The following is a 16,601-nucleotide window of genomic DNA, read 5'->3' on the forward strand; positions in this document are numbered from 1 at the left end:
GGCACAGAAGTCTTTCAGCCATACCAGAGGGGCGAACACTTTGCCGTTCGGATTATTTGGTATTAAACACAGGGGGGGGTGCTTAAGAGTGGGTACCCCGGTTCGGATGGAGGTTCAGGTTATGGAGGTAGGGGTCCATTGTGGCATGGATGATCCAAGGTGCATGGCTTTGCCCGGCTGGTGCTGGTGGCTGGGTAGGGATAGAGGTTTAGGTTGTGGAGGTAGGGGTCCATGGTGGCATGGATTATCCAAGGTGGCATGACTTTGCCGGCCTGGTTGCTGGTGGCTGGGTAGGGATAGAGGTTCAGGTTACCGAGGTAGGGGTCCATGGTGGCATGGATTATCCAAGGTGGCATGACTTTGCCCGGGCCTGGTTGCTGGTGGCTGGGGTAGGGATAGAGGTTCAGGTTATGGAGGTAGGGGTCCATGGTGGCATGGGTGATCCTAGGTGGCATGGTCATCATTGTACTGTATTCAAGACATACTGGGACCTCCAGACAACCAGGGGTCGACATCCACCGTCACTACCCAGGACTGGAGAGCCCTAGGCCCGCATGGAGGTGGACTGACCAGCCCCTTGGACCTCCAGAGAACCGCCCTACTGGTTCTCTGGAGGTCAAGAGTGGGGCTGCAGTCTGACCTCAGAGGCCCCTTACCCTAACCCCGGTCAACCCCCATGAACTTCTCCCCAAACTTCAAGGTGAAACTAAGGGGTCAGCCTTTTGTAGTCAATCATGTGGTTCCAGTAGACTAATGGTGGGAACAGCAGAAGCTAAAACTGAAGAATATGCCTGTAGCATGTGTACCCAGGGATGGTGCACCCTGGCCCGCATGGATGTGTGCAGACATCCCCCTGGACCTCCGGAGGACCAGGGGCCACATGGAGGATCTGTACCCAGGGATGGTGCACCCTGGCTGGGAAATGACTTCCATGGATCACCCCCTGGTTCCCTGGAGGTCCAAGTGCCAGCAGAACCAGGGGCCACATGGAGGATCTGTACCCAGGGATGGTGCACCCTGGCTGGGAAATGACTTACATGGATCAGCCCCTGGTTCTCTGGAGGTCCAAGGGCCAGCAGAACCAGGGGCACCCATGGAGCACCTGTACCCAGGGATGGTGCACCCTGGCTGGGCAATGACTTCCATGGATCACCCCCTGGTTCTCTGGAGGTCCAAGGACCAGCAGAACCAGGGACACCCATGGAGGATCTGTACCCAGGGATGGTGCACCCTGGCTGGGCAACGACTTCCATGGATCACCCCCCTGGTTCTCTGGAGGTCCAAGTGCCAGCAGAACCAGGGGCTCCCATGGAAGATCTGTACCCAGGGATGGTCCACCCTGGCTGGGCAATGACTTCCATGGATCACCCCCTGGTTCCCTGGAGGTCCAAGTGCCAGCAGAACCAGGGGCCACATGGAGGATCTGTACCCAGGGATGGTCCACCCTGGCTGGGCAATGACTTCCATGGATCACCCCCTGGTTCCCTGGAGGTCCAAGTGCCAGCAGAACCAGGGGCCACATGGAGGATCTGTACCCAGGGATGGTGCACCCTGGCTGGGTAACGACTTCCATGGATCACCCCCTGGTTCTCTGGAGGTCCAAGTGCCAGCAGAACCAGGGGCCACATGGAGGATCTGTACCCAGGGATGGTGCACCCTGGCTGGGCAACGACTTCCATGGATCAGCCCCTGGTTCTCTGGAGGTCCAAGTGCCAGCAGAACCAGGGGCCACATGGAGCATCTGTACCCAGGGATGGTGCACCCTGGCTGGGAAATGACTTACATGGATCACCCCCTGGTTCCCTGGAGGTCCAAGGGCCAGCAGAACCAGGGGTACCCATGGAAGATCTGTACCCAGGGATGGTGCACCCTGGCTGGGCAACGACTTCCATGCATCAGCCCCTGGTTCCCTGGAGGTCCAAGTGCCAGCAGAACCAGGGGCCACATGGAGGATCTGTACCCAGGGATGGTGCACCCTGGCTGGGAAATGACTTACATGGATCAGCCCCTGGTTCCCTGGAGGTCCAAGGGCCAGCAGAACCAGGGGCCACATGGAGGATCTGTACCCAGGGATGGTGCACCCTGGCTGGGAAATGACTTACATGGATCACCCCCTGGTTCCCTGGAGGTCCAAGTGCCAGCAGAACCAGGGGCCACATGGAGCATCTGTACCCAGGGATGGTGCACCCTGGCTGGGCAACGACTTCCATGGATCACCCCCTGGTTCCCTGGAGGTCCAAGTGCCAGCAGAACCAGGGGCCACATGGAGCATCTGTACCCAGGGATGGTGCACCCTGGCTGGGCAACGACTTCCATGGATCACCCCCTGGTTCCCTGGAGGTCCAAGGGCCAGTAGAACCAGGGGCCACATGGAGCACCTGTACCCAGGGATGGTGCACCCTGGCCCGCATGGAGGTGGGTTGAGCACCCCCTTGGACCTCCTGGGAACCACATGGAGCATACACCCAAGTCATAGACTTAGAAAATAGCATGAAGACCCATTGCCATTTAGGATCACCTTACAATGACTCCTAGTGACAGGCTGGACAAAGATTGGCACATGTGCATATCATTGTTCTGGTCTCAACTTAAACACTTAGAAAAATTAAGGCCATTGCCAATTAGGATCATCTAACCAACCATCCCTCATGGCAGGCCGCCCCTCCCCCACACACTCCCAATGGACCAGCAGCACTTAGACTTAGAAAATATCATGAAGACCCATTGCCATTTAGGAACACCAGCCAACGACCTCCAGTGGCAGGCCGCCCCTCCCCCACACACACTCTCCCAATGGACCAGCAGCAGTCATAGACTTAGAAAATAGCATGAAGACCCATTGCCATTTAGGAACACCAACCAATGACCCCTAGTGACATGCTATTAGTCTAGTGGCTCCTTATAGATGTATGGATGCGAGAAGAACCAAGGGCACCCATGGAGGATCTGTACCCATGGATGGAGCACCCTGGCCCGCATTGAGGTGGGCTGAGCACCCCCTTGGACCTCCAGAGAACCAGGGGCCACATGGAGCAACTGTACCCGGGGATGGTGCCCCCTTGCCCGCATGGAGGTGGGCTGAGCACCCCCATGGACCTCCAGAGGACCAGGACATTGATAATTGTTTTCCAGCTTCTGTACATACTCTTGATGGCCATGGTGATTAGAGACACCGCCCCCAACTGCGGGGCCGGGGTTCGATACCACCCTTGGCTGTCAAGGTTTCAGCTGAGTATACCTGTCTCATCAGACACATAACAAGGATACGTCCCATTGCATCACGTGACCCCTGTAGTCGAGTGGTTAGTGCTCCCGACTCTCATGTGGGAGAACAGGGTTCGACTCCTGGAGCTGACAACACTTTTCCCTTTGCAATATATGGACAGTCGAAGATAAAATTACTATGAGCCATTGTATCAGCATGGTTCCCCAGCAGCCAAGCGGTTAAGGTTCCTGGCTGGAGATGGAAGTGGATCTGGTTCGAGTCCCAGATGGGTCTTCCTTGCAGTAAGAGCGTTGACTACTAGACTACTGGAACCATTTTATTTATTAATAGGGTTATTGCCATTTAGGATCACCATCCAATGACCTCCAGTGGCAGGCCGCCCCTCCCCCTCACACACACTCCCAATAGACAGCAGCACTCATAGAAAATAGCATGAAGACCCATTGCCATTTAGGATCACCAGCCAACGACCCCCTAGTGACAGGCCACCCCTCCCCCACACACGGCCAATGGACCAGCAGCAGTCATAGACTTAGACAATAGCATGAAGACCCATTGCCATTTAGGATCACCAGCCAACGACCCCTGGTGGCAGGCCACCACTCCCCCACACACACACTCCCATTTGACCAGCAGCACTCAAACTTAGGTTAAGGCCCATTGCATCACGTGACTGCAGTAGTCGAGTGGTTAATGCTCCCGCATCTCATGTGGGAGAACAGGGTTCGACTCCTGGAGTTGACAACACTTTTCCCTGTTTAGTATGTGGACAGTCCAAGATATAATTACTATGAGCCATTGTATCACCATGGTTCCGGTAGCCTAGTGGTCTGTGCCCCGGCGTGTGCCCCCAGCGACCGGGGTACGATTCCGGCCTATCGGAACCTTTTTTTTTTTTTTGTCCTTAGTTAATTTAATCCTCCGGAGAACCAGGAGAGCCCCTGAATTTAGACTGGAATCCCCACAGTGGACTGGAATCGATGGTATAAGGACTATGAGCCGTTGTATTAGTGGTGGTTCCGGCAGTCGAGCGGTTAAGGTTCTTGGCTCGAGGTGGACGCGGATCTGGTTCGAGTCCCTACCAAACAGGTACTGCTCTTCCCTGCAGTAAGAACGTTGACTACTAGACTACTGGAACCATTTTATTTATTTTTTCTGGGGGGAAAAAATATAGATCATAACCTGCCTTTGGACGCTGCAGCCCCAGAGAACCAGGAGGGAATCGATGATATAAGGACTATGAGCCATTGTATTAGTGGTGGTTCAGGCAGTCGAGCGGTTAAGGTTCCCGACTTGAGCTGGATGCTGATCTGGCTCGGGTCACGTCCTAACAGGTACTGGTCTTTCCTGAAGTAAGAACGTTGACTACTAGACTACTGGAACCATTTTATTTATTTATTTTTTCGCCAATGCCTGTCCCTGTTGGCGAAGTGGTCGAGGCAAACGACTCCCAAGCGGGAGATCCGGGTTCGATTCCTGATCCAGTCCAGCATTGGATGTCCTTCTAAGGACATCTTTTGCCACATCGGTGGCTATTTTTGTATTTTTATTTATGAATTGGATGGGCAAAAGGTGTATTGAGGTTTATGGCTCCGGTAGTCTAGTGCTCCTTATGGATGCACGGATGCAAGCCGAACCAGGGCACCACATGGGCCTTTCCTACCCAGGAAATGTGCACCCTAGGCCCGCAGGAACTTCTATGGAGAAGCCCCTGGTTCTCTAGAACCAACATCCATAACTGGACCCCCCCATCCCTCCCCCAAACACAACCCCAAGGGACCACCAGCACTTAAACACTTGGAAAATAGCATGAAGACCCATTGCCATTTAGGAACACCAACCAACGACCTCCAGTGGCAGGCCGCCCCTCCCCCACACCCTCCCAATGGACCACCAGCACTCATAGACTTAGAAAATATCATGAAGACCCATTGCCATTTAGGAACACCAGCCAACGACCTCCAGTGGCAGGCCGCCCCTCCCCCCACACTCCCCCAATGGACCAGCAGCACTCATAGACTTAGAAAATAGCATTAATATGCACATGATACCCACGTGACACACAATAATCCCTTGTGGTATGTTTAACATGCCATAATACCAAAGTGGCACACAATAGTCCCTTGTGGCATGACCGGTTTTCACTAAGACCCTTAACTAAATTTGGTTGAGTCCATGATACGATTGACACATGTGTCAATCTGTATCATGGTCTCAACTAAAACACTAGGCCATTGCCAATTAGGATCACCGGCCAATGACCTCCAGTGGCCGGCCGCCCCTCCCCCACACACTCCCAATGGACCACCAGCACTCATAGACTTAGAAAACAGCATGAAGACCCATTGCCATTTAGGAACACCAACCAACGACCTCCAGTGGCCGGCCGCCCCTCCCCCACACACTCCCAATGGACCACCAGCACTCATAGACTTAGAAAACAGCATGAAGACCCATTGCCATTTAGGAACACCAACCAACGACCTCCAGTGGCCGGCCGCCCCTCCCCCACACACTCCCAATGGACCACCAGCACTCATAGACTTAGAAAATATCATGAAGACCCATTGCCATTTAGGAACACCAACCAACGACCTCCAGTGGCAGGCCGCCCCTCCCCCACATACTCCCAATGGACCACCAGCACTCATAGACTTAGAAAATAGCATGAAGACCCATTGCCATTTAGGAACACCAACCAATGACCTCCAGTGGCCGGCCGCCCCTCCCCCACACACTCAATGGACCATCAGAACTCTATCACTTAGAAACTACAATTCAAATGGACATGATACCTAGTTGACACTCAATAATCCCTTGTGACATATTTAACATGTACATAATAGCCAAATGGCAAACAATAATCCCTTGTGGCATGCCGCCCCTCCCCCACAAATGGACCATCAGAACTCTAACACTTAGAAAATGGACATAATACCTAGTTGACACACAATAACCCCTCGTGGCATGCTTAACATGTACATAATAGCCAAATGGCATACAATAGTCCCTTGTGGCATGCTCTCTGAAAACAAGGGCACTTTTTAACTTATGATACAGTATCGCCATCTAGTGGATTTTGCCTATCATTGCAGTTTTACCGAAATGGCGTTAGGGGTTCCCGCATGGCTGTATTCAAAATGATACCGAAAAGGCCCGTGCGGCTCTCCCCGCCACATAGGAACATTGACTGGCATGGCAGCATCAAAATGAATGGAAACGCTCTGCCACTTCGGAAACTCACCCTAACCCTAACCCTAACCCTAACCCTAACCCTAACCCTAACCCTAACCCTAACCCTAACCCTAACCCTACTTAGGGTGAGCACCGTTTTTGTGTACTTTTCGGAGCATTTTTGGGCCTTTTTTGAAAATTCCTGGGGGGCTAACCGAAGGTCACAGGGTCATGGGGCGTGGCTTGAAAAATTGCCCCATCCCTCGTTACCCATATGACCTACCCTAACAATTTTTCACGCCAACCCTTGACCCGGTGCAGCCCCTCAAAGAGGTCAAAGTTCACCGAAACCCAGTTAGTTAGTGAACCTAAATGACAACCCTTGTTGTAATACCGTTAACTGCCACCAGGTGGCGTATCGCCATTATGGATCATTCAATCATCCTAGATGGCATGTGCTGCCATCTGGTGTGATATGTGAATCATCCTAGATGACAAATGCTGTCATCTGGGATGATATGTGAATCATGCTGGATGGCATATGCTGCCATCTGGGTATAATTTGAATGGCAACATGCCATTTTACATAAAGGGTAAGTACCTATCATTCCATTTAGGAATATCAATGAACCATCCTAATTGGCAGGTACTTCTGGGGTGAGTGTCTTTAATATAGGACCAAGTGTGCCTGCTCTTAAATGACAGGAAGGTAAGTACCTATCATTGAAGAGCAGGCACATATGGCCCTATACTGAAGGCACTCACCCCTTAAGTACCTGCCACTTAGGATCAGGGGAACCAGGGGACACATGCAGCTTCTCCACCCAAGAACAGAGCTCCCTTTGCCCGCATGGAGGTGGGCTGACATCCCCTTTGGACCTCCAGAGAACCAGGGGCCACCCATGGAGCTTATTTACCCAGGACTGGGGGACCCTAGGCCCACATCAATCTCCATGGAGCAGTCCCTGGTTCTCCAAAACCACCATGGAGCTCCAGAGAACAAGGGGCCACCCATGGAGCTTATTTACCCAGGACTAGGGCATCCTAGGCCTGCATGGAGGATGGCTGAGCACCCCATTGGACATCATCCCTTAAGTTCCTGCCATTTTGGAACATCTATAAATTATCACAAATGGCAGGTACTGGTGACTGGTATGTAAGATCGTGTGTGCCTGCTCCTAAATGACAAGAATGTAAGTATTTGACATGTACTTACTTACATTCTTGTCATTTAGGAGTAGGCATACATGTTCCTACATGAAAGCCACTCAGTCCCTAAGTACCTGCCATTTGTGATGATCTATGAATCTACCCGTCACCTATAGAAACCATGCATGCCACTCCAAGGCAAAAAGTAAGGCTTAAGTAATGAAGCGAGACATTTCTTAAACACTATTTACATTTATTTACAAAAAATATAACACCATTATCAAGAATTAAATAACTATATTACAAAGAACAATAAATAAATAATTTCTTAAACAATATTTACATTTATTTACAAAAAATATTACACCATTATCAAGAATTAAATAACTATATTACAAAGAACAATAAATAAATAATTATTGGAACTTTCTTTGTCTGGCCCTCAGGCGAAACACACGCGGTGTGCTCCGCCGCTGTCGCTCCCGCAACCTGTATAGCATTAAGGGGCTTCTTTTTGGTGTGAATGACAGACTTTGTCGGCCCCTTTTCCTCTGTGTGTCCTGGGACTCGTCCTGGGACTCATCCTGGGACTCATCCTGGGACTCTGCCTGGGACTCTGGAGACTTTGCCTGGACCTCTGGGGACTCTGCCTGGGCCTCCGTGGACTCTGCCTGGGCCTCCGTGGACTCTGCCTGGGCCTCCGTGGACTCCTGGCTTGTGGAACCAACCCTGGGTGCTACTCTCTGAAATATAACAAGGACAAGGACGTTTAAATGTCTGCCATTTCAGAACATCTGTGAATGTTCCTAGGTGGCAGGTACTTTACATCTGCCATGTAGGATCATGTGTGCCAGCTCCTAAATGACAGGAAGGTAAGTACCTGTCATTTAAGAGGAGGCACACATGATCCTACATGGCAGACATAAAGTACCTGTCATTTCGGAGCAGGCACATATTTTAAAACGAAAAGACTTACCCTCTTCTTCTTCACAGGACCCTCGCCTTCTCCCTCATCGCTGGAAGACTCCAGGATGACAGGCTCCGCCACTTTCCCGGGACCTGAGACTGCCGGGTCCGTAGCCTCCTGGAACCTCTTACGCAGCTCAGACAGCTGTGTAGCTGTCTGGTGCATTGCGTAGAATTTCTCCGCTGTGGCGGTGTCATGGCACATCGTTTTGCTGACCTTTGTCCGGGTTCCCGGGGACAATGCATCTCTAGCCTTTAAAGATAATAGAAAGTGTCACATACTTCACTTTAATTTAAAGTTTTCACATGAAAAAAACTGACATGATTACTTACATATGTTGCTATCGAGGTCCTAAAATCTGTAAATGTGGGGGAACCTGATAACCCCATTTCTGCCCATGCGCTCTGGAGGTGTTGTTGTAGGTTCTTGATCTTCTGGTAGTTCTCGTTGAAAAATACCAGGTCAGTGGATGGCTGAAGGGTTTCCCTTATTTGGAGCCACTGCTCCAGCCATCCAAACTCCTCCACTGTGAGGTACACTTGGGCTGGCCCAAAAGCCCGATTTGTCTTGTGCTCTTTCACCTGTGGTTCCAAAAGAGAGGGTAAGTTGCCTGCCATGCAGGGTCATCTGTGAATTATCATAAATAACAGCTTCATGTCTGCCATTTAAGATTATCTGTAAACGGTCTTAAATGGCAGGCACAACATCATTATGCTTACGTTAATGACAAAGCCCTGGTCTGCGGTCCTGGCGTCAACCCGCGCCTCGTCCACTTCGGCCAGGGTCATATTGGTCAACACGCCGGTTCTATGGCCATATATACTGGCGAGGTATACGCCAAAGTAGCCATAGAACCGGCGTATGTTGAGTGAGCTGGGGTCAGTCTGGATGGTGTCTGCAAAAACATAAATTAAGACTCAGGTAAGTGACTGCCATTTAGGATTATCTGTAAATGATCCTAAAGGATAGAAATGAAGATGTCATTTAAGATCATCTGTGAATGATTCTAAATGACAGGCACTCAGGTAAGTACTTGAACATAGTAGAATTTTAAAAAAGTATTACCGAGCAGTTGGGGGATTTTCCTGCACGCCTGCCTCTGACACCTCCTGAGGTCCTCCTTGGCAATCACCCTTCTGATCTTGCGCTTTTTGACCATTATCTGGCGGACGTTGACCCATTTCTTAAGCTCTTTAATATCAGCGGACACTGCTCTTAGGAGGCCAATCACTGCCTTTTTCGGGACACGCGAGGTGCTTGGTGGCGTGTCCCGAAAGTAGCCCGCGAACTCCATCACATTCAGGAGGTAATTCCTAGTGGTGTTTTCTGCCTTCCCCTCTCTGAGGAGCTTCGCCGGCCACCTGCTCAAAAAGAAATGTTCTAACTTCAACATGAACACATGCTGCCATTTAAGATCATATACAAATGACCTTAAATGGTAGAAATGAAGCTGCCATTTAGGATTATTTACAGAGAGATACTTACTGATGAACTCGATCAAGGTCCTGCAGAAAAGTCCAATTGGGGAGTATTGTCCTTCCCTTGTTCACAAATCTAAGGAAGGACATTACCCGTCCCAATTTGGACTTCTGGTTTTCCACGTGTTTTTTGGTCCCGATGGACCCCCTCAAGTGTAACCAGTACTCCTCCATGAACTCCACTGAATAAAAAAAGGTTACAAAAATAACTTGTATAGTTTATAAAATAGAAAAAACTTTAACAAGCAGTGACATTACTTACGGATGGGTTGAGGAAAATCTTTGAATCCCCTCAATGGGAATCGCGATTTTGCAGCCTTCTTTGGCTCCTCAGAGGATGAGTCTTCATCCTCATCTTCTGGGGGGTCCACTTGTTCGGATGACCCCTGGTCTGCCTCGACAGGCCCCCCACCGCTCGTCTTTTGGAGGGCCTGCTATAGGTTAAAGGGTAAGGTTTAGCATTCTGCCATTTAAGGGCATCTGTGAATGACCTTAAATGGTAGAAATGAAGCTGCCATTTAAGAACATATACAAATGACCTTAAATGGTAGAAATGAAGCTGCCATTTAAGAACATATGCAAATGACCTTAAATGGTAGAAATGAAGCTGCCATTCAAGAACATCTGTAAGTAATCTTAAATGGTAGAATATATTAAATACTTTTACATACCGTTTCAAATGCGTGGAGTTTAGCTTTTGCCTTTTTTAGCCACTTCTCCTTTGTCCGAAGCTGCTTCCAAAGCCTCCTGTTTTCTTCTGCCATTTTAGAGCAGCTGGGGCAGGTTGGAGGATCCGGGTTGGACACCTCAGTTCCTGGCTGATTTTCCTCCTGTCCGAGGTCCAGGCCTGAGACCAGAGGAGGGGTGGGGTCAGTAGCCCTGAGGGCCCTTAAGGCATCCATGGTCACCTGTTTTTTAATTTTTTTAATAATTTTCTGGAGTTCTCCATCGTCCACCTCGGGATGGCCTGTGTCCAGGTGCCTATCTACCCTGCTCTTTGAATAGCCACATGCCACAATGGGACAGGGCAAGTGGCGGAAATTTACCCTCCCTGTCCCATAGTTAATCAAAATTCTTTTTTCTTTTTTATTCACGATGGAGTGCCGGCTCGCCAGATGTTTGCCTAAGTAGTTGTACGGGATTTGGCATATTGGGCAAATTCCCGGGGATTTTGGCGGCGTCATTTTATATTCAAGCTGAAAAGAGAAATGACAGTTTTAAATACTTTGAGTGGACTGCAATGGCAGCCACTAAATGCTATTTAGAATCAGGCAGGCAAAATTGCCCTTAAATGTCTTCACAAATAAACACATTTTAACTCTATTAAGCCATTAAAACACACTCCCTCCCATTTAGAAGCAGAAAACAACTTACCGTGTCTCAGTGTTGAAGACCATGTGCTGAATGCTCCGGTGTTGCGCCACTTAAGCACCCAGGTGCTTAATTGGGGTTTCCCACCCTCAAAAGCATGGGGTGCACGCTACGGGGTTTCCTTCAATCAAAAGCAGGTGCTTAATTGGGGTTTACCACCCTCACAAGCATGGGGTGCATGCTACGGGGTTTCCTTCGATCAAAAGCAGGGGGTTGCCACTTGGGAGTATTTGTCAATGCTCTGAGATGGCAGACTGAGCTACCAGGTTTTTCCAATAGTCCCTGCCACGTGGGACCATCAGTGAATGATGCTAATACGGGGTTACCTTCGATCAAAAGCACGTGCTTAATTGGGGTTTCTCACCCTCACAAGCATGGGGTGCATGCTACGGGGTTTCCTTCGATCAAAAGCAGGGGGTTGCCATCTCAGAGCATTGACAAATGCTCTGAGATGGCAGACTGAGCTAACAGGTTTTTCCTTTTGAGATAGTCCCTGCCACTTGAGACCATCAGTGAATGATCCTAAATAGCAAATCCTTAACGACCTGTCAATTGAGATCATCTGTGAATCATCCCGAATGGCAGTTACGTAAGCTGCCATCTGGGATCATCCCGGAATTGTCCTAAATGGCAGAGTACTTTGACTTGCCATCCAGGTATCCCTTTGAATAGGATTTGGCCCCAGCATGGGGTGGATAGGGATGTAACAGGGGTAGCCCAGGAAGATACAAGGGTCTGGAGGGATCCTGGGGCCTTACACCAAAAAACCCCTTCCGCAGGTTTATAGGAACTGAGTTCTGTGAAGACCATTGCCATCTGGGTCCATCGGCAAATCTTCCTAAATAGCAAAATGCCATCTTGGAGCTCCAGGCTGGAGGATTGGTAGGCTGGGTACTGGTTGAGATTAGGCCCAGGGACAGAGGCCCTTCCCGGGTGAGAGGGACCGGGAAGGGCCCTGGGTCTGGAGCTCCAGGCTGGGTGTTTGTTAAGTTTAGGCCCAGGGACGGAGGCCCTTCCCGGGTGAGAGGGACCGGGAAGGGCCCTGGGTGTCTGGAGCTCCAGGCTGGGTGTTGGTTAAGTTTAGGCCCAGGGACGGAGGCTGTTCCCGGGTGAGAGGGACCGGGAAGGGCCCTGGGTCTGGAGCTCCAGGCCGGGTGTTGGTTAAGTTTAGGCCCAGGGATGGAGGCTGTTCCCGGGTGAGAGGGACCGGGGAGGGCCCTGGGTGTCTGGAGCTCCAGGCTGGGTGTTGGTTAAGATTAGGCCCAGGGATGGAGGACCTTCCCGGGTGAGAGGGACCGGGGAGGGCCCTGGGTCTGGAGCTCCAGGCTGTGAAGACCATTGTCATCTGGGTTCATCGGCGAATCCTCCTAAATAGCAAAATGCCATCTGGGGTTCTTGGGGCCTCTGCCTGGGTAAGAGGGACCGGGGAGGGCCCTGGGTGTCTGGAGCTCCAGGCTGGGTGTCGGTTAAGATTAGGCCCAGGGACGGAGGCCCTTCCCGGGTGAGAGGGACCGGGAAGGGCCCTGGGTGTCTGGAGCTCCAGGCTGGGTGTTGGTTAAGATTAGGCCCAGGGATGGAGGCTGTTCCCGGGTGAGAGGGACCGGGGAGGGCCCTGGGTGTCTGGAGCTCCAGGCTGGGTGTTGGTTAAGATTAGGCCCAGGGATGGAGGCTGTTCCCGGGTGAGAGGGACCGGGGAGGGCCCTGGGTGTCTGGAGCTCCAGGCTGGGTGTTGGTTAAGATTAGGCCCAGGGATGGAGGACCTTCCCGGGTGAGAGGGACCAGGAAGTGCCCTGGGTCTGGAGCTCCAGGCTGTGAAGACCATTGTCATCTGGGTTCATCGGCGAATCCTCCTAAATAGCAAAATGCCATCTGGGGTTCTTGGGGCCTCTGCCTGGGTAAGAGGGACCGGGAAGGGCCCTGGGTGTCTGGAGCTCCAGGCTGGGTGTTGGTTAAGTTTAGGCCCAGGGATGGAGGCTGTTCCCGGGTGAGAGGGACCGGGAAGGGCCCTGGGTGTCTGGAGCTCCAGGCTGGGTGTTGGTTAAGTTTAGGCCCAGGGATGGAGGCTGTTCCCGGGTGAGAGGGACCGGGGAGGGCCCTGGGTGTCTGGAGCTCCAGGCCGGGTGTTGGTTAAGTTTAGGCCCAGGGATGGAGGCTGTTCCCGGGTGAGAGGGACCGGGGAGGGCCCTGGGTGTCTGGAGCTCCAGGCCGGGTGTTGGTTAAGTTTAGGCCCAGGGATGGAGGCTGTTCCCGGGTGAGAGGGACCGGGGAGGGCCCTGGGTCTGGAGCTCCAGGCTGGAGGATTAGTAGGCCAAGTGTTGGTGGTGATTGGGCCGGGCACGGACACTTAGTCTCCAATAGCAAACCCTTAACTACCTGCCGTTTTGGAGACATACGCAGTGGCGGGGCACTTGCCATCTGGGTCACATTGTCAATAGCACATGTGCCATTTAGAATACTTTGTAGCTATACCAGGGGCACAGAAGTCTTTCAGCCATACCAGAGGCGCGAACACTTTGCCGTTTCGGATTATTTGGTTATAACACAGGGGGGGTGCTTAAGAGTGGGTACCCCGGTTCGGATGGAGGTTCAGGTTATGGAGGTAGGGGTCCATGGTGGCATGGATGATCCAAGGTGGCATGGCTTTGCCCGGGCCTGGTTGCTGGTGGCTGGGTAGGGATAGAGGTTTAGGTTGTGGAGGTAGGGGTCCATGGTGGCATGGATTATCCAAGGTGGCATGACTTTGCCCGGGCCTGGTTGCTGGTGGCTGGGTAGGGATAGAGGTTCAGGTTACGGAGGTAGGGGTCCATGGTGGCATGGATTATCCAAGGTGGCATGACTTTGCCCGGGCCTGGTTGCTGGTGGCTGGGTAGGGATAGAGGTTCAGGTTATGGAGGTAGGGGTCCATGGTGGCATGGGTGATCCTAGGTGGCATGGTCATCATTGTACTGTATTCAAGACATACTGGACCTCCAGACAACCAGGGGTCGACATCCACCGTCACTACCCAGGACTGGAGAGCCCTAGGCCCGCATGGAGGTGGACTGACCAGCCCCTTGGACCTCCAGAGAACCGCCCTACTGGTTCTCTGGAGGTCAAGAGTGGGGCTGCAGTCTGACCTCCAGAGGCCCTTACCCTAACCCCGGTCAACCCCCATGAACTTCTCCCCAAACTTCAAGGTGAAACTAAGGGGTCAGCCTTTTGTAGTCAATCATGTGGTTCCAGTAGACTAATGGTGGGAACAGCAGAAGCTAAAACTGAAGAATATGCCTGTAGCATGTGTACCCAGGGATGGTGCACCCTGGCCCGCATGGATGTGTGCAGACATCCCCCTGGACCTCCGGAGGACCAGGGGCCACATGGAGGATCTGTACCCAGGGATGGTGCACCCTGGCTGGGAAATGACTTCCATGGATCACCCCCTGGTTCCCTGGAGGTCCAAGTGCCAGCAGAACCAGGGGCCACATGGAGGATCTGTACCCAGGGATGGTGCACCCTGGCTGGGAAATGACTTACATGGATCAGCCCCTGGTTCCCTGGAGGTCCAAGGGCCAGCAGAACCAGGGGCCACATGGAGCACCTGTACCCAGGGATGGTGCACCCTGGCTGGGCAACGACTTCCATGCATCACCCCCTGGTTCCCTGGAGGTCCAAGGGCCAGCAGAACCAGGGGTACCCATGGAAGATCTGTACCCAGGGATGGTGCACCCTGGCTGGGCAACGACTTCCATGGATCACCCCCTGGTTCTCTGGAGGTCCAAGTGCCAGCAGAACCAGGGGCCACATGGAGGATCTGTACCCAGGGATGGTGCACCCTGGCTGGGCAACGACTTCCATGGATCACCCCCTGGTTCTCTGGAGGTCCAAGTGCCAGCAGAACCAGGGGCCACATGGAGGATCTGTACCCAGGGATGGTGCACCCTGGCTGGGCAACGACTTCCATGGATCACCCCCTGGTTCCCTGGAGGTCCAAGTGCCAGCAGAACCAGGGGCCACATGGAGGATCTGTACCCAGGGATGGTGCACCCTGGCTGGGTAACGACTTCCATGGATCACCCCCTGGTTCTCTGGAGGTCCAAGTGCCAGCAGAACCAGGGGCCACATGGAGGATCTGTACCCAGGGATGGTGCACCCTGGCTGGGCAACGACTTCCATGGATCAGCCCCTGGTTCTCTGGAGGTCCAAGTGCCAGCAGAACCAGGGGCCACATGGAGCATCTGTACCCAGGGATGGTGCACCCTGGCTGGGAAATGACTTACATGGATCACCCCCTGGTTCCCTGGAGGTCCAAGGGCCAGCAGAACCAGGGGTACCCATGGAAGATCTGTACCCAGGGATGGTGCACCCTGGCTGGGCAACGACTTCCATGCATCAGCCCCTGGTTCCCTGGAGGTCCAAGTGCCAGCAGAACCAGGGGCCACATGGAGGATCTGTACCCAGGGATGGTGCACCCTGGCTGGGAAATGACTTACATGGATCAGCCCCTGGTTCCCTGGAGGTCCAAGGGCCAGCAGAACCAGGGGCCACATGGAGGATCTGTACCCAGGGATGGTGCACCCTGGCTGGGAAATGACTTACATGGATCACCCCCTGGTTCCCTGGAGGTCCAAGTGCCAGCAGAACCAGGGGCCACATGGAGCATCTGTACCCAGGGATGGTGCACCCTGGCTGGGCAACGACTTCCATGGATCACCCCCTGGTTCCCTGGAGGTCCAAGTGCCAGCAGAACCAGGGGCCACATGGAGCATCTGTACCCAGGGATGGTGCACCCTGGCTGGGCAACGACTTCCATGGATCACCCCCTGGTTCCCTGGAGGTCCAAGGGCCAGTAGAACCAGGGGCCACATGGAGCACCTGTACCCAGGGATGGTGCACCCTGGCCCGCATGGAGGTGGGTTGAGCACCCCCTTGGACCTCCTGGGAACCACATGGAGCATACACCCAAGTCATAGACTTAGAAAATAGCATGAAGACCCATTGCCATTTAGGATCACCTTACAATGACTCCTAGTGACAGGCTGGACAAAGATTGGCACATGTGCATATCATTGTTCTGGTCTCAACTTAAACACTTAGAAAAATTAAGGCCATTGCCAATTAGGATCATCTAACCAACCATCCCTCATGGCAGGCCGCCCCTCCCCCACACACTCCCAATGGACCAGCAGCACTTAGACTTAGAAAATATCATGAAGACCCATTGCCATTTAGGAACACCAGCCAACGACCTCCAGTGGCA

At 52.5% G+C, this 16,601-nt stretch overlaps 1 protein-coding gene across 1 annotated transcript; it reads right to left on the minus strand.

Moving 5' to 3' along the window:
* Positions 1-7,628: 7,628 nt before the first annotated feature.
* On the minus strand, positions 7,629-11,473 carry LOC118556069. The gene is made up of 9 exons (XM_036139830.1): positions 11,369-11,473; positions 10,666-10,841; positions 10,257-10,428; positions 10,002-10,176; positions 9,582-9,877; positions 9,236-9,411; positions 8,849-9,097; positions 8,526-8,768; positions 7,629-8,292 (listed from the first exon to the last, which is right to left on the minus strand). Exons 2-9 carry the CDS (start codon positions 10,756-10,758, stop codon positions 7,966-7,968), a joined length of 1,731 nt encoding a protein of 576 aa, XP_035995723.1. The 5' UTR covers positions 10,759-10,841; positions 11,369-11,473; the 3' UTR covers positions 7,629-7,965.
* Between the last annotated feature and the right edge of the window lie 5,128 nt (positions 11,474-16,601).

This window comes from Fundulus heteroclitus, chromosome 8 (genome assembly GCF_011125445.2).
Source record: "Fundulus heteroclitus isolate FHET01 chromosome 8, MU-UCD_Fhet_4.1, whole genome shotgun sequence".
NCBI lineage: Eukaryota > Metazoa > Chordata > Actinopteri > Cyprinodontiformes > Fundulidae > Fundulus > Fundulus heteroclitus.

Bases quoted from the DNA above. Each gene is read 5' to 3' on its own strand.
- LOC118556069 (XM_036139830.1), bottom strand. From the start codon at position 10,758: ATGGCAGAAGAAAACAGGAGGCTTTGGAAGCAGCTTCGGACAAAGGAG. The intron at 10,429-10,665 runs GTATGTAAAAGT...TTTAACCTATAG, and splicing joins AACTCCACGCATTTGAAACG to CAGGCCCTCCAAAAGACGAG. The intron at 10,177-10,256 runs GTAAGTAATGTC...TTTTTTATTCAG, and splicing joins AGATTTTCCTCAACCCATCC to TGGAGTTCATGGAGGAGTAC.